Raw genomic sequence first — 18,031 nt, forward strand, 5'->3', positions numbered from 1 at the left:
AGCCTTGCCAAAACCCCTGAGCCAATTTTCCAATGAAGGCTAACCACTAACTTAGAACAGTTGTTTTGCTTGGCTGTGATAGCCTAAGAGACACTTGGTACTCTTTAGCGGCATGTCAGACTAGTTGCCGAACCATGGTATGTATTTTGGTGAGGCTAATCATGCCTGATTTGTCGCCGTATTGGCTAATTAAGAATTTTGATAGGATGAAATGTAAAATCGGCACCGACACCGGCACAAACCTGTTTACAGGCGTTTCATACTACTCTGCCTTGCCTGCCCTGAGGCACTGTAAAGAAAAGGAGCGAATGGTGGCGAACGAACTAAAATGGAGAAATGAAAAGTAAATTAAACTGATCCTGTCTTATTTTTTTGTCGCTTACACTTCACTCCGTGTTAGGCCGGCTTGTGAACTTGCCACGGGGAAAGCATCTAGTATGGCGCTCCATATTAGCTTCGCTCTACGAACGGTTTTAAATGTGTAATCGCCTCTCTGAAGCACTGAAATCACCGTTGATTTCCACGCGCAACCCCAGCGCGAGAAAAGCTGTGGCAAAAATTGCACCAAAACTCGTCTGTGTAAATGAGCCTTAAACAACTGAATTCTGTCTATTTTCAGTTCAGTTGCTTCAATGCACGAATCCATTTGTAGCTTCGTAAAGCTTTTTCTTTTGTACTTTGCTTAAAAGAGTTTTTTCTTATAATACTAACCAACGGTGTTTAGCAATACTCCAGTGAACAATTCGTAGAAAACATTTGGAGATGGAACCGAGACAAAACGTACTAGTTACTTCCTCTTAGCTATGATTTCTGTCGAGAGAGTTGCTGTAGTAACTAATTTTGAATTGTTTAAAAAATTATTTATTTCTTCAGCGATTAGACTGAATCCTGCTAAACGTTTGGTACGTGATGTAAGCCGTATCTTGCGCTCGCGCGCGGACGTCACCCAGTACTTCGAGTATTCCACGCTGATGGACAGCGAAATGCAAAAGACCAAATCTTACACTTTGACTGTTAAATCGGTCTTCCACCTCGAGCGTGCAGTTAATTAACAGATGATTTCCTGAATCGGAGTGTGATCTCATGCAAACTATAAATAAATTTTGGAATGTTTAGCTGAGAAATTTTAATAATTTATCCTTCTAAGAGACAATCGGAGCCAGTTTTCCTGCGAAAGAAAAGCTGTATTGACGCTTTTTGCAGTTTATTTTTTCGGGCGCTGTGAGTTAAAACCAACATTGATTTAGTCTCAATTTAACAAATAGACTGGGTAAATAATAGCGAACTTGGCCGCGTTGAACTTGATTATTTAATGAAAACCTACAAGCCTGAAACACGACAAACGAAAATATTGCTTTGACAGAATATCAAGTTTTCATTCGTCAAGAAAAATAGATGCCCTTCCCCTGGGTAAACGAGGAGGAATTTGAAAGCATTTTATCTGCCTCCTTCTTCAGAAACGCGCCACCGGACTAGCGCACATCTTGGATTTAAAAATATTGTAATGCTGGGTCAGATTAATGCGGATTAAAAATATGGAGCGGCAACGTTTTGCGCGGGAAATGTACGTCAGCGTGAAAAATGCACAATATAAACTTCTACAAATTTTATTTTGATATTAACTTCAAGGCTAAATTTAGCTATTTTTCATTTTTTACAATATATACATTTTACAAACCGAGGACGCAGCTTTCATTCGAAACGTCATTTATATAAAGCTTTGCTCCTCGTAAATAGCTAAAATGATTTAATAAGGAAAAAGCGAAAACGTGATTTACAGGCTGTAATTATCTCTGATTGCTTTCTGGAAAATTCATGAAGGTTACGTAATATAGATGTGTGTTCTTTTCAGTTTTCTCTCTTAGTAGTAACTTGAGAGTAAGTAAACTTGACTTTCAGTCAGAAGTCTTCTTTATATCTTCTGCAAGGTCAAGGCAAAATTACTAACAGGCTTCAAGGAAACCACGCTCGGCCAAAATTCTTGAAATGTTCGCTGTGTAAGCGAATTATAGAGTTCCTTTCACGGCGTTTTGTAATTGCCTGTCCGTATTGCACTTTTCCAACCACAGCAGTCAGCTGACGGAATGGCGACGAATCAAGGCATGTCATTGAAACTGAGATGAATACATCATCGTGACTGCCAACGGGGATTCTATCTTCTGTCTCTTGCGGTATTTATTTACAAGATACCCTACAATATTTCACACCATAAGAAAATATCTTTCTCCAGCGGGAAAAGCCATAAAGTTACAGCGGGCACGAAGAAAATATTACCAACTTGTTTGTACACTATCCACAGGAGTTCGCTTCCTGCGCAACTCAAAGAACAGTTATGTAAAAAAGCTATGAAAGTCCTCTCTTTCTACGTTGGTATTTAACTATCTGGTACCGAAATAAAAGTAGCACCACTGAAAAAGCTGATGATATAGACGAGGATTGAAACGCCTGCTTGGTACGGTAAAGAGATGCGTACAGGTATCAAAAAAGACATAGAAACGCCCTCTAAATTGGCCAACTGAAAAACAAACACAGCTGTCGAGCTTCGCACAGTTCGATGGGCTCGTATTTCTTGATTCAAACCGTCTCCAATGCGGGCCAATGTCCTTCCAATTTCTCTCACTCTCATTCTTCTAACACGGGCCACATCATATTGGGAATGTTCCGTGGAATCGCTTGAATGTTCCCCCATGAGTGAACTGCAGAAGAGAACCATCCGTTTGTACCAGGGTATAAGTTTTCTGCTGTCGACAAATAAGAAGGAATCGTATAAGCGGCACGAAGAAGTTTTTATCGCGTTTGTGAAACGAATTCGAGACTGAACCAGGCGCTGTTGTGATATAATATTCACCCCTGTGTATTTACATTACTGCTCGCACGTATTTGATAAAAACCTATGAAATTTTTATTGCCCTGTTATAGCAAAAACAGATTAAAATGATACAACTCTCGGAAAATCAGGAAAAAACACACTTACGATTTAGTTCGTCACTACTTAAAAATATTGTCAAAGGCAACTGTAGATATCGTAATTTCCGTCCCATGAACAAATTTGGTTTATTTGTATATTCGCACTACATTAGTGAGACGTAATTCTCCTTACAAGGTCATTCGAACCATCGCGTGAAGACTGCATGGTTGTGCGTGGAATAATTTGATTATCAGTTTGCTGTGTCGTGGAGCAGGTTATTAGGGAATCATAAACAAAATAAATGAGCACGCCTTTCCGAATACGAAGGTCACGTTATCTAAAAATGAACTTAAGTGCGTAGTTCTATTTTTTATTTTAGTTTTTATTGTTACGATTTCAGTTGTGAGTCATAAAACACTGCGGAAACTCGACTAAGTCCTTTTTACATATAGATTTCTCTTAACATAAACAGGATATCTTTTTTGAATAGCCTTAATCGTCTTGGTTCAAGATAACGTGTTAATTTCAGTTTTGTCATACTATACTAACGTGGCGATTTGAAAAGCCAGTCAAATTTGAAAAGCAAAACTTTACAAGCGTATGTTCGCAGTTGTGATGTCCCCGAGGCAATCCAAAAGGAACAAATTAGATTAGAATTTGGGGTGGTAACATTTCAAAAGCATTGTGTCTATAAGTATTAAGGAAGCGTATGAGTTCAGCCTTCTCGTCCTTGGGGAACAAAAAATAGAAATAAAAAAAATACACTTCGACACACCTGTTGGCGATGATTCAGAGCTCTTGATGTCAAACGGACAAACGGGCTTCACTGGGTGTATACTGCCTGGCAAGTTCAAATTGTTTTCCACAGCTAAGAAGTGATACTTCTTCCAATATCAGTGACCTTCACGCGAGTTCTAACGTTTGTCAACTTTTATTGACGGCCAGTGCTAATAAGCTATTGTTTCTTAACGAACGTTTGGCGCCTAACGTGTTGCGAATAAAACAAAAATTTGAAGCTTTGCATCCAATTTATAGCAGAACATACATGCCAAGCGCCACAGAGTCGCCTGCACTTTGTAAACACTCCATGTAACCCTCTTGTGAAACAAAAACACGCGCACGAAACAATTGAACGCACTAATCCCTAAACATTGCCAATGCCCGTCTACGAAGCTTATTTGCATGATGTTTGTCACGCTTCCCGACTAGAGCTCTCTAATCATGTTAAGGAAGCGACTAATAACAAACATTTTCGTACTTTTCCTGTCTAAACTCTTTGAAAATTGTCTCACATCAGTGTATATTAGATTTATAACCAGACTAATTTGATTCGGAACTCCCTTTTGTAGTTTTTGTTGGAAATTTAGTCAGTCATGTGGTTTCCTGGCGCCATTTTGACTATTCTCGCGTGCTGTGCAACGTTTCCGCGATGTGTCGCAGCAGCTTTGCGATGTAACTCTCAAGTATTTACATCCTGTAAAGGTTGCACGTCTTTTTGAATGTTACAAACGGTGTTCGTAAAGCAGTGTTCGTAAACATAAGCATAGATTAGTTTTTCACCTTTTTTATGCCGCACGATGATACTAATTAATGGCTGATAAAATCGATTGACATTGTTTACAAAATTTTGATGACGAAGCAAAAGCATTGCTATAATTGAATTTGTTTTCCTTAACAAGAAGAATCGTTCAACTCGTTTCCGTTGAAAACGAAAAAAAGAGAGCTAACCAAAAAATTGAACTTTGATTCCAACATTTCTCACGTCGTAAGGTGTAAAGCTTTTTCAGTGCTGCATGAATGAATACACGAAGTTTATTCACTATGTGTTTGCTATTTGAAAAATAATTAGGGAAAAAATACAACAGGTGACCTGAGGATTTTTCGAATGTCATTGGATATTTGTGAAACTCTCCGACGGCTTGTAAGTTTTGGAACGGGCCTGTAATCCGTGTCAAATCCGATTTCTTTTCCTCACGTACTGGGCTGGTCCACCAAAAAAATGCAGTTTTATTTAAAGCAGCAATTGATCTTCAAGCAATAAATTATTCATTGAAAACTTGGTGAGTCATCGCAAGGGGTTTTTCCCTTGATGTCGCTGGAATAAAAATGTGCATGAATCAATTGTTTATCAATCGTGTTCCTCTCGTTTTGAGTCGTTCCATAAAACCACTTGACTAGTAAGGAACAGACCCCACAAACTGCACCAAAAATAAATACCTTAACAACGTAAAAACACCAGCTGTCATAGTCAAAAATTATACCTTGTGCAGCTTTTCTCAGAAAGCTCAGATTAACAATCATTCATGTCTCATGGCATGGGCAATGGCTACCTTAAAACGTGATGGCTACGGTTTGTTAAATGAATACTGAAAAATCAAGCATTTTCTTTCGACATTTGTCCCCATGCACGACGAGACTATTTGCCTTCTCAACATAATAATTTAGTTTCCCTGCCTGATTGAGCTTGGAATCGTTTTAACAAGAACATATAATTAAAAATTTTCATGTCATCCCATGGTGGATATAAATTGAAAAAGTCTAATATTAAACGGCAGCTTGTTTGATTTAGTTATAAAAGGGAGTCATTGCTTAACCTTTCGTAAAACATCTGCGTTAAATTGAAGCACGAAACACTACGAGAGATCTCTAGTGCGTTGAACTTCTAGGAACGTAGGCAAATAAATTTTTACTTTGAAAGAATAAAAAGTAAATCACATCATTCCCTGATAACTTTGCAATGAGAAGGAATTTATACTTGCAGCGCCAGCCGCCTTGAAAACACACTGAGTTAAACAAACTGATGACGTCTTAGGTCAGCCGCAGCCTTCTGCAGCTCAGTGGACATATTATCTTCCTACAAATAAGGAAAAGTTAATTGCATATTTTGTTGCGAATTCCGTCATGTTGTTGTATTGTTACCCGATGTAATGCTCCATAACGATAAGCAATTAACAGTAAGTCTTAGTGAATCTATTTGAAGATCAACTGAAGCAACCTTAACTGGTAATTCTGACGATTTTGTTATCATTGCGCAAGGCAAAACAGAACAATATTTCTGCTATTTTTCAAACTTCTCTTGCTTGTTTTGGCGACATTTAATTATTGTTTCTTAACGTGACATATATTTTAATTTCAATAGTACCTGATAGTACTACTTTACTTTTCACCTAAAATTGGCACAAAACAAAACAAAACAAAACTGACTGCATGAAGGAGAAATTGCAAGTGGGCACGTCGGCTGAGGAATGATCTCAAAGAACAAGGATGTTGTCAAACAACAAGGATGTTGTATTTGTTGTCGGCTTGAGCACACTGCAAAACTTTCATCGTTGGGTGGTCGGATTAATAATCATATCAAAAAGGTTAACAGAAAAGGCTATGGCAAATTTAGGTTTCACTTGCTTCGTCATTGCACAAAAGTATCAACGACTTCTGAACCATGTGATTTTCTCGGTTTTTCTTCAGTCCCTCAGTTCTTTTTTCCTCTAGCTAGGCTGTAAAACCAATCCTTAGGCTTCAAAAGTTTTACATGGATCCTCTTTTTTCAGGTTCTTCGACTTATTTACCGCCAGGGTTTAAAAGAAATTTACTTCGTATTTCTCGTTCGTGCATGAGGAAAACATTTCAATTCCGGTAAGAGTCGCGAGAAGTGGGTTGTAGCACATCAAAAATGCAGCCCACAGCTCCGCCCACGAGATTGGCCAGTCACGGCGAGCTTACTGTGAATAACGATAAATGCGCATGCGTAACATCCTGTCAATGAACATGATGGACAGTTGTCCATGTTGGCCATCGTTGCCAAATTACTATTTGGCTTTCTGTCAAATTAACGTCCTTAACTTAGTTCGAAGCCGACAGCACTGATCACGCACCATTGAGCTTCTAGTCAGTTGCAGTCGTTCAGTCACTCAGTGAAGCCTGAGTGGGAAAAACAGCGATTTTAAGGGAACACCAGCCCTTAATTTCCTGCTATGGCAAAAATTATAAAGGATTGCGACTTACCTCATTTCCTAATATCAGCATCCGGCAGCAAATCGCTTGGACCATCTTGCTAGTCTCGTCCTGCTATCGAGTGTGAAAGAAGTGCGAGGCTGATCGAACAACAGCTACATAAATCAAGGCACTGACTGGCAGAATGCCCGCATGTCCATTTTGTTGTCCCACCTAGCGATTCTTCACATCTATTAGACTGTTATTATCTCCCATTAAATACTTTGCATGCTTGATATCAAGAACTTGAACCTTTTTCAGCTATTTCAACTGCCTGATCGCTAGTTTTCTGGTGATAGCTCTTCAGTGGAACGGACCCTCTCTCGGTTGACTTGATCGGTCAGTCGAATGAATGATCAAACTCCGGAGTACTTATTAAAAGACCTATTTAAACTGACCCTTCAGCACGGACTATGGACTTCGAAATATAGCAAACAAATGAGCTTTGCCCGAGAGCCCTGCAACAATTCTTTTTAAGGCAGTTTTTGCTATAGTGGGGTACATTTTTTGGGGGAGTAGCCTTCCAGTAGATCTTGCCGACATCAATCCCTTAATGTCCTCCTCGTAATGCTCAGACTGTTTTGTCCTGTGTTTCACTAGGATACCAAGTCCCGTTATCCAGTTCTCCAAAGCCTCGACCTTATGGGACCCTATGAGGTTATGCTTCTGTCCGACCAACACATTTTATTTTCCATACTTGTTTTTTAGAGGTGGCCCCTAAAATTTAAACCAGTTGTCAGACCTGCCCGCCTGCATGCTAATATATTATAATTATAAATGGCTTCTGGTGATGGTGATTCGTGTTTTATCGTTTAAATCATGATACTTGTTCTCTCCTGCTTTTCACCATTTGAAAATTTCGGCTTGAAGATTTAACGGCCATGTGGGGAAAAGAATGTATGTATAAATACGCCCAGTCGTAGTGTCCAGACCAAAGATTCTAGTTTAAAGACTAAAATTTGTGACTCATTTTGCGAACAGACAACTCAGACCTACCGGTCTTTCTCATGGGTGGACTGGAAACCAATCAGAACATGAGTTAGTCACATGGACTATCACGTGATCCTGCGTGCAAGGAAGGACGCCATTGCACGAGTTCCCTGAGATTTTTGTCGTGCGCTTGTTAGCTCTTACTTGAACTGGGCAAAATGACTCGTGTTTTCATTGGAAGACTATCGATGAGTGCAAGAGAAAGTGATGTGGAGAGATTCCTTCGAGGTTATGGTAAAGTAAGGGATATAAGCTTGAAGAGAGGCTACGGATTCGTGGTAAGAGGAATACGGATATTGTTGCGTGCTTTCGCTATGGAGTCTTTCTTTTGTGGCCTTCTGTCTTTAACAAGAAAGCTTACATTTTACCTGTAGGAGTTTGACGATTACCGAGATGCTGACGACGCTATTGCAGATTTGAATGGCAAGGAACTGATGGGAGAAAGGTGAGTGAAACTAGTTAACCTGGATATGTAAAATATCAGTTGTAAATGATAATAAATTATTGATCACGAGCCGAGTCCAAGTCCATACAATGCTTACCACAAGCTTATACAGAGATGTATCATGTACGAGTACACATCAACTGTAGCTTCTTATAGTTGACTTCGTTTTCATTAGATTCGACTGCCTTCACAGTGAGGGATACATTATTTCAAAATGTCAATATTCCATGCGTTTCATATTTTCAAGTCTTTGATTCGGGACCGCGCCACAAGCACCCAATTGAGCATTCATGAATCACCGATTTTAATTATTTTGTCTTGAAATTTGCAATGAAAATTGTCAAATTGCAATATGGTGTGTTTTTTTTTCCTATTATGTCATGAACATATATTTGTAAGAAGTTAGTTTTACATCTCTTCTTGTGACTGGAGAGTGTATTTGTCTTTCTTCCAGTGTTGCATTAGAACTAGCAAGAGGCAAAAGGGTTGGAGGAGGTGGCGGTCGTGGTGGTGGAAGAGGAGGTGGTTACGGAGGGAGAAGACCAGTTTGGCTTGACAAGTATTAATATAGACATATTCTTCTCACCTTTTAATAAGGACACTGGCTCCCCTGTTTTCAACATGACTGTAAACACTGCCCCCATATTCTTCATTTTATTCAGCTAACCTATTGAATTGCAGGATATACAGTAGATCATAACAGGAAGTTTAACAGTGCATTTGTTTGTATATCATGTAAAACAAGCATAGATGAGCTTCCCACAGAGTACAGGGAAAGCCATGATGTGCAGAATGTGCCTGTATTTACAAGGGAGGCACTGTCCTTAACCATTGTAAATCATGAAATTTAAATTTTACCAAAACCAAAATGTATCAACAGTTACTAGCATACTTTAATATCTTACTGTTCGAGTGTAACACAACTTGAGAAATTGTCATATTCTTAGCTAATTTTTGGTTTTGCCATTTGTACTTTTGTTTGGTACAGTGGAACCTCAATATAATGAAGGGCCAGGGAACTGGCAAAATATGTTTGCTTTAATGAGGTTTCACTGAAGAATATCATTCATTATACAGAGGGCTTCGTTATATAGAGGTTTGTTAAATTGAGGTTCCATTGTATTACTATATCCATGGAAGAGTTTGTATTTATACAATTTGTTGTGTTTGTTTTCCCCACTGGGGGTCAAGGTATGGACCTCCGGTAAGGACTCAGTACCGTGTCATCGTTGAGAACATGTCCAGTCGTACAAGTTGGCAGGTAATTACAGTATTATAGTTTATTACTATATAATTTTATACGGTAATCTAGCATTGTAACAGGATTTTCTGGATTTTTACACTTTGTTTGTGAAGCCTTAACTACATGTACCTGTTGTATCCTTTTCCTATACTAATTTGTCAAGTAGATTACAGTACGTTTTATCCTATTAAACCTTGAAATCGAACTTATTTTAATTAATTTTATCTGAATTGTTTTACAATGTCATTAGGGGATATACAAATATAGGAATTATGTATAGCCATTGTTATATAAAGGTACCATCTCAAAACTTGGTTTGAAAATGAGTAGCCACCAAATTTGTCACCTTAAACCACGGCCACAGGTACTACTTTGTGTACTTGTAACTTTCCAATAATACATAACACTTTCTTTTAATGTTTTATTCTAATAGACACAATAGCAGAAACCTGGGTAAAACTAAAACTGAAAATTCTCCATGTCAGAGTTGTGTTGTTAAAATTTCATAAGGTTTTTTTTCCAGTGATTGACTTCAGGCAAAAAAGCTCACTAAGAACAGTTTCCCATTCTTTACTTTACCTTTGTTTGTTGACAGGGCGTTAAGGAATAAGCGCTTGATATTCACTAAGCAAAGGGTACAAATGATGTTGGATCTTTCCCTAAACTGAGAGAGGTTCCTTTTGTGTGTCACTGCCTTGCGACAGTTGTGAAAGCTTGCAAATTAACGATGTGAAGTGACTAAATGTGAAATGGGTACAGTGATTGATGAGAAGTCTGCTTGTCAACTCTGAGGCTACTTAACTAAATCTGTGATTTGTGAGAATTTGAAGAGAGGTAAAATATCTTCAGGTAAGAGAGAGAGGAGACAATTGCCTTCCTTTCGGGGTTTGAAATCAGGAAAAGAAAAATTTAAAAAATTATCATCTATCGAACTGCTTGATACAGCTTATGCGTACAAATTATGCAAAATTTTCTACAAGATAGGTACTTGTACATGTACAGCTGCTTTTGTGACGCAGTTTTTACTGATTATTACTTGAGATGGTAAAATTAAAGTTTATTGTTTATGAAATCTGTCAATTTTTGATTCCTTTGCATTTTTTACGAGTAATTACTCTGGTTGTTTAAATTAAATTGAAGATAATCACTACGAACCAGCAGTGTTCAATGCATTGTTGATGTTATTAAACATTTAAAGATATATAAAATAAAATTATTGCATTTGACCACGTTTGCTATATAGTATGTTTCAAGTGTAGTTTTATTTGGTACCTTTCTTTTAGTTTTTAACCATCGTCTTATTTTATTATTACAGGATCTCAAAGACCACCTTCGCCAGGTCAGCAATGCCAAATTGACTTACGCTGATGCACATAAAAAGAGAGTAGGAGAAGGGTGAGATCAATTATTTTTTTTGGATTTTTTTCATTGCCTTGCAGCATTAAATGTATAGTATGTATAAAGCAAAAATAATTCAGCCTTGTATAATACCAAAAGGGTAAAATACTCAATGTAGCAATCTTGGTTACATGAACTTGTATTGAAGTCAGTCTTGTGTTTTGTTAGATCTGTGGAGTTTGAGAGTCGCGATGACATGCTGGACTGCATCAGGAAAGCTGACAACACAGAGCTTGGGGGCAAGAAGATACGATTAACTGAAGTAAGTTCATGTATCTGCTGACAAAAGAGCCACTATTGTACATGACCTTGTGGGCATTGTGTTCCTGATTTTTCACATTACTACATGCTCATGCATCTAACGTTGTTCTGTTGGTTTGGTTTAGGAAATTGTTTTGGCTTCTTTCCTGCTCTTTCCCTACCCTTTTCTTGTCAGCCAGGTTTAAACCTAAACAAAAGTCTGTTTGTCAGTATGTATCATACTCTCAGATATAAAATGATTAAATTGGTGTTGTGTAGTGTACCATTAAACAAACATATCTTCTTGCAGGATAAAGGCCACCACAGTTCCCCTCCAAGACGTAGTTACAGGAGGAGTTCACGTTCTAGGTCTCGCTCTCGTTCTCCAAGATCTCGATCTCGTTCCCCGAGGTCACGTTCTCGCTCCCGTTCACCAAGAAGGCATTCAAAGTAAGTACCTGTTAACAGTTTTTCAGCCCGTGTCAAATTCTAAGTAAAGAAACGGAAAAAATCTCTTCTACTCTATGTACCTGCTTTTACAGTATGAGAAAAAGGAAAAAAAAAATTTTTTAAGTGGGTAACTTGATTCCATTATTCCATCTGACTTGCAGGTCTTACTCTCGTTCCAAGAGTCGTTCTGCATCCAGATCACCTGTACGTGGACAGAAGCGCTCCAGAACACCTTCCAAATCTCCTGAGCCAGCACGGGCACCATCCCCTGGGGACAAGCATGATGACAGTGACGAATGATAGTAGACATAATCTTCCTGACTAACACCATTACTTTAACTTGTGGTTTTCCTTTTGTATAAGGCATGTTGAACTGAATACCACTGTCGTGATGGATTTTACACTCACTATTGCATGTCTCAAGCAACATTTTGTTCTTTTGAATGCACAAATGTCACTGTTACCTTAAATGCCATTAGTACATGGGTTATGCTTATATACACTGTGTCTAGTAGCCATGTCAGTGTTGATTCTAGAGGATTGAAATTTTCGATCATGAAACGCAATCTCTAAGAATTCTGTATTATAGCACTGTATTTTAGTTTTACGGTCAAGTCTGTTGCAACAGAGAAAAACGAAAAATTCAATCTCAAAGCTAGTAAGTCATGTAGAAGTTATTCTACCAGTACCAGTGGGGCATTTATGGAGTTTATTCATTTAAATTAACCGAAGTTGTAATGTTGTTTTAAAATAAAATGCTAAGTTTGACCTTGTGTTGTGGTTTGTATAATTTTGCACTCAGTGTACTGTGATGGGGAATGTTATGTTTGTTAGGAGTGTAATGTTTAGTGGATTGTTTTTTTGAAAATATATTTAAAATTGATTCAAGGTTGTCTGTCTTGTGCCACTATCTCCACCTGTCCCCATTTAAATCTTGTCTATCTAGGATAGTGCACTTCTCTTCCATGTGTTGTTGGGGGTTGAAGGCTTTCTAGGGGTTTGTCTCGGCCTTATCCATCTGAGATTGGTGGTTTTGCTTGTCCAAATTAGCATTTGTAAAATTTCCACAATGTTTAGTTTCAATACTATTTTCTGGCAAAGTGCAAATCTTTTTGAGCAAAAAAGCACTAGAACAGACAAGCTGGAAGTCAGAAGTATGCAGGAATGAAATTAAGTACCCCTCTCTTTTTAGTGCTCATCAGTTCTGCTCTTTCGGTAGCATCTGGAACAAGCTCTGAAGTATCCAGCATACACAAAGTAGCTTGCGTGCAGGTGTCTCTAAGACTACCACCTCTGTGTGAAACACAGTCAGTAGCAGATATCTACATGTAGGCTAAACACCACGTGACTTACCTAGCCAATCTGAGCTTGTTTATGCATTTATTATGTGCAAATAACTATACTACGAGTAGCCCCTCTATCTCTTTGTGCGTCACGCATGACGTGAAAGAAAACTGTGGAAGAAAATGGCGGTGCAAAATTGTGGGGGCGAGAAGCTTGCAAAAGGGGGATTTCGTGCTGTCAAGTTTTCCCTGCTGTTTATTTACGGTCTTGTTTGATGGAATAAGCGCAAGAGGCACTACTCATTATCTAGGATTATAGCTGGTCCATGCATGCATTAGCAGCAGTAGGAAACATAGTTGCTGAACAAATAGCACATGCATATCACTCACTGAAGACAGTAACCACAGTGTGAAAATGTTTTATTAAAAAAGCCTGTATGTTAAAGAACTGACCTATATTTTACAGATCTTGTATATTCCTCTTGTATGCTTTAAATCAGTTAAAGAAGGATGAGATGTCAAGTCCAAAAAGTGAAACAACAATGTAAACATGGATGACAATATTTTTTGTCCCTGACATTTCTTGGCATAATTCTTAAACATCAGTATTAAATCTAACACACTTTTACCAATAATTTCCTCAGATAGGTTATTTGCAACTTTATTTAAGTTTTTTTTTTTTGATAGTTTCTGCACTTCATAAAAACTAGTAGCTCATCAAGACAATTCATGTTCTTACATTCCTTCAAACTTGTACAGTATTATATTTATTGGCCAAAGAAAACTCTGCAAACGTTAACTCTTTTTTTTCATCTAAGCGTTAAGCTGATTGATAAGTAAAGTAAATTATCGTAGTAAGGAACACTGTAGTTCCAGAAAATATCCATACCTCCCCCACAGAAGGGAATTTTTTTCTCAGACCCCCACCCTTGACCCAACCCCACGGGGAATTTCAATTAAGCTTCACACATTTCTTCAAATTTTTTGGTCTTACAAAACCCTGCCTACTCCAAAAAATTCCAATCCCTTCCATGGGGGAGTATGGATATTTTCTGGAAAAATTAATATGCACATTTTAAAGCTGTGTTGTGCCAAGTCATCAGTTGAGAGTATTAATAGGAAACTCTGGTTTGCTATATATTTTGCTGAAAACATGAGATTGTCTGTTACAGACTACAGTCATCCTTTCCAATGGATCACTTGTAAGTTGTTGGAAATATTTACTATTTAGCAACCATAATTATAAATTGTGTAATACTATTAATATTAAATTAATTAACTCTCACAACATGTCATGATGTTGCAACTTGTTTCAGCGGTTGTTCAAGGTATGATGCTAGAGCCTCTGCCTGTTGACAGAAAAAAGCAACAGTTTAATCTGCCATGACACATAAACTTGTTCCTGTTTATTTGTTGCTTAATCTAGCTAAAACATACTTCAAACAAAACTACAATACGCAGCAACTGCCACTTGAAATGGAAGGGGAACAGGCATTGTTTCTGATTCTCAGTATTCAAGTAAGAAATAACAGTGAAAAATTCAATGACAACTATTTTAATGCCAGCATTACAAAAAGAGGGTAAGTCAAGTGACAACTTTGGTGATGCAGGTTGCACAGAACAGTCCCTCTTTTACCTTTTCTGAGCAGGAAGCGATCTTCTTGCTTCTTGCCTTTGATATTTTTTTCAATTTGATTTTGGTTTTTACGCTTTCTTGATCAACTAAATAGACGAGAGGTTGACTACTTGTAGTCTAGAATATAATTACTGTAGAGTCAATACCTTGGCCTTGAGCATTCCAAGTCCTACAGATTGTTGTGCATATAGACATAGGATTAGGTTTGCAACTCTCGTGATGGCAACTTTTCCATCCTGGAAAATTAAAAAAATCTATCTCTTTCATTGTTACATGGGGGATGTAAGTTGATTTACATGTAGCACACCTTCTTAAATAGTACATTATCCATAATTCTTATTAAAAAAGTTTCAAGGGCTGGCATCGCCATTCAAATAAAAGTTATCAAGCTAGGTTTGTGCCTTGGTGGATTAATGTAACCATTCAAATCTAAGCTATTGAGCAGAACCTCTATGGAACAATCGCTGCTGACGTCATCGTAACTTAGTTTATACATTTTTTTCCTCATCAACAAATGACTTTGCGCAGAGAAGGCATCATGGTAAATACAAATGATTCCAAATATTTTCAAAAAGAGCTTAATATGGAACTTAGTAATTGGTGAAATTTTTTTGCCCCTTCCAGGGTGTAATTACTAATATTCAAGGAGATATTGAATTAAAAAAACGCAAAATTTCTGGAATGCAGAAGTTCATAATTTTTTGCAAAGTTTTGATTTCTTCTTATCCTATATTGAAGGAAAAAAATTATATACGTTGGGCTCAAATTCCTTGGGACTGTAAATCTTGCTATGCCCTTTTATTTGGACTCACATTTTTGTAGCTTGATCAGAGAATGAATCATTTATCCTAACGAGGCAAATACTGCAAACAAAGATTCCTTTACAGTGTCCAAACACTCATTCCAGTTTAGAACTACTCTGAACTCATATCGTACATACAGGATATTACACGGTGGCGAGAAGATATGAATTTTATGTTCGAGTGGCAAGAACAATATCTCACGAGTGAGCGAAGCAGAAGCAGAAGGCGGGAATCGTGACGTCATTGAATGATACGACACTCACAAAGGTGACATACGGAAAATACGCCACTCAGGTCCCGGATGAAGTGGCGTATGGAATCTACGAGTGGTTTAGTTCCGAGTAAAACACTCTTCTCCATATAATAATGTAAATTATCCTTTCACGTGTGACTGTTCAAATTAAAGCTACCAAAGAGCACTGTCCTGTGTACATGTACTGTTTAATATGCTGTACATTTGTACACTACGCTGTTTGCCAATGCTTTATCTTCTCCTCAGTGTTACACTTACCATGCAGTACCATGCAAATGCCACAAATTCAGTTTCAAAAGCTATGGCAATTTAACAGATACAAACCTCACAGTCCATGAAGATCACTTTAAGTTCATCGTTGTGGAAAGCCATTTTGCCATTCTTTTCGTAAGCTGCCCATATACTAGAAGCAATAGCTGCTGTGACTTTGGCGTCTCTGTCTCCTGATCCAGCATATGATAACAATGACCCCTCTTGGTTGATAAGCCTGTGTGATGGATTTCAAGGCACAATGTCAGTAAGCTCCTCACCAAGGCAACCCTTTGTTCCCCTTGACCAGCAGTCGGGAAACAAGTGACACAGGAAAGTTCTGATTGGAAGTTCGCAATTATCAGGCTTCCAGTTTAAAGACCTGCCTCAATCAAGTTACTGAAGTGATGCTTTACTGGCACTCATTTCCTTTGTTTTCAAACCAATCAAAATTGAGCCTGTAACAATACTTTAAAGAGTCACTTGTTTTGGTCAGTGTAAAACGAGGACTGTGGACTGCAGACTGAGGGTAAAAATTATGCAAACTGCAGACTTTTTAAGTATAACTGTATTGCGTTATTTCCTAGCTCACACTGTAAGAAACAAAGACTTGAGGAATAAGATTGTGGTTCAACAAGCTACAAATCAGCATGAGTCCTCAGAAGCTATAGGCAGTGATTTCAACACCAAATTTGTTGGAACATTTCACCCCTTTGACAGAAAATGGTCCTTGTCATTCCCGCCCCACTCACCCACCCCTTTCTATCATGTGTTCTACACAGCCAATGACATCACTGCTTTGTTTTAAGGGCAAAGGTGAGGGGATAGTTAAGAAAACTAAATTATATAAGCTTACTGCATGCCCAAAAAGAATTGACAATTGAGTGTTACTTTGTTAATTGTCCCAAAAGCTTTTGGTGAATATTATTGTAGTTCATTCAGTCATGACATGGTGGACAAGCCAGTTTCGACAGCCTGTGTGATCAAATTTTGACCTTTACCCAGTTACTACCTCCCAGATGACAAGCAAATAGGTATGAATGGTACCACGAACTTTAAGTCAATCTGAATATCTCCATAAATTCAATATGTAAGCGATTTAAGCTCAAGCTTATGTTGGACGTGTTCAAAGTTTAAAACAACAAATTAAGCTTATCGAAAGTGGTATCTGATCTTTGAAAACTTTAACTATCGCTCCGTAGATACACAGTCGGCAGTTTTTCCCAACATCCAAAAAGACATCCCTCTTACAAACGAGCATTATTAATAGCTATTTTTGATCTCTTTCAAGCTTCTTCTGCTTGAAAAGTTTACAACATACTCACAACGAACTCATCACTCCTCCACTAATGGCCTGCCCAAGTATTTCAGTGAGAACTTTCGGTTTAAGCATCTTTACTTGTGGAAATTCTGGTAATTCTACCTCACGTTTATCGCCAAACGGAAAAGCATGTGACATTTACTCAACTAAAACTTAACTTGGAACCACTACTGAGAGATGGAAATCCTTCCGACATCACGTGCCTTTCGGGAGGAGAACATGCGATTGTGTAAGCGGCACAATGTGTCACGCGGTGGTACGGCGATGAATTATATGCCTAAATTTCCTACTACCTGATTTTCCGGAAATTCATAACTTGGTGCTGATTTTCAACTGAAATATCCAGGCTTTTTTCAACGGTGAAACAGAGGACTCACATGGAGTCAAAAATCCTTCACACTGACGTCCCAACAATAAGTAGAGTTCGGACAGCTCACAGTCCAGCGTCCTTTCGCACCAAAATTGAGGCTATGGAAAAGGCACCACCCCGGGCCCATAAAACGCAACACTGAATGTTCCCCCGGGATTACGAGGCCTCCTCCGAAATGGGGTACCCTTTTATTTGCCCCCACACTGAAGAGATTTCATGGCTGAAAGGGCAGGGAACGCAAAACATTAAGTGATCGTGCCTTATATTGAAGGCAACACCGAGCCCAGCAAACAGTGACCGATCTACATTGCCTTTCGCCTAAAGTAGTCTGGAAAGGCGATGGCCCGGATTTAATACATATCTGATTGAAAAAAAGTAGAGGGCGTTGGCCCCTCGGGCCTCACTGTTTTGCTGAAAAGGACCCGGGTACCTTCCCTTAAATCCGTCATAAG

At 38.4% G+C, this 18,031-nt stretch overlaps 3 protein-coding genes across 7 annotated transcripts; 1 reads left to right on the forward strand and 2 right to left on the reverse strand.

The window, feature by feature from the left end:
• Positions 1-646: 646 nt before the first annotated feature.
• LOC145490179 (uncharacterized) lies at positions 647-7,232 on the reverse strand. Of its 4 annotated transcripts, none has more exons than XR_014049672.1 (2): positions 3,684-4,572; positions 647-2,738 (listed from the first exon to the last, which is right to left on the reverse strand). XR_014049672.1 is itself a non-coding variant. In XM_081469293.1 (2 exons), exons 1-2 carry the CDS (start codon positions 6,913-6,915, stop codon positions 2,375-2,377), a joined length of 369 nt encoding a protein of 122 aa, XP_081325419.1. In that variant the 5' UTR covers positions 6,916-7,232; the 3' UTR covers positions 647-2,374. The 4 variants fall into 4 exon arrangements, 2 of the variants coding, with proteins under 2 accessions (XP_081325419.1, XP_081325418.1); XR_014049671.1 differs by having other exon boundaries at positions 647-2,741; XM_081469293.1 differs by lacking the exon at positions 3,684-4,572 and adding an exon at positions 6,911-7,232.
• Positions 7,233-7,957: 725 nt separating this feature from the next.
• On the forward strand, positions 7,958-12,437 carry LOC145490177 (serine/arginine-rich splicing factor 6-like). 2 transcript variants are annotated; one of them, XM_081469289.1, is made up of 8 exons: positions 7,958-8,166; positions 8,263-8,333; positions 8,788-8,892; positions 9,516-9,594; positions 10,892-10,971; positions 11,143-11,236; positions 11,525-11,664; positions 11,826-12,437. In XM_081469289.1, the coding sequence occupies exons 1-8, from the start codon at positions 8,047-8,049 to the stop codon at positions 11,962-11,964; spliced, it is 828 nt and encodes a 275-aa protein (XP_081325415.1). In that variant the 5' UTR covers positions 7,958-8,046; the 3' UTR covers positions 11,965-12,437. The 2 variants fall into 2 exon arrangements, with proteins under 2 accessions (XP_081325415.1, XP_081325416.1); XM_081469290.1 differs by having other exon boundaries at positions 9,525-9,594.
• Positions 12,438-13,350: 913 nt separating this feature from the next.
• LOC145490178 (ragulator complex protein LAMTOR2-like) lies at positions 13,351-17,964 on the reverse strand. The gene is made up of 4 exons (XM_081469291.1): positions 17,214-17,964; positions 15,964-16,126; positions 14,730-14,819; positions 13,351-14,296 (listed from the first exon to the last, which is right to left on the reverse strand). The coding sequence occupies exons 1-4, from the start codon at positions 17,345-17,347 to the stop codon at positions 14,240-14,242; spliced, it is 444 nt and encodes a 147-aa protein (XP_081325417.1). The 5' UTR covers positions 17,348-17,964; the 3' UTR covers positions 13,351-14,239.
• Between the last annotated feature and the right edge of the window lie 67 nt (positions 17,965-18,031).

This window comes from Orbicella franksi, chromosome 6 (assembly GCF_964199315.1).
Source record: "Orbicella franksi chromosome 6, jaOrbFran1.1, whole genome shotgun sequence".
Classification (NCBI taxonomy): domain Eukaryota; kingdom Metazoa; phylum Cnidaria; class Anthozoa; order Scleractinia; family Merulinidae; genus Orbicella; species Orbicella franksi.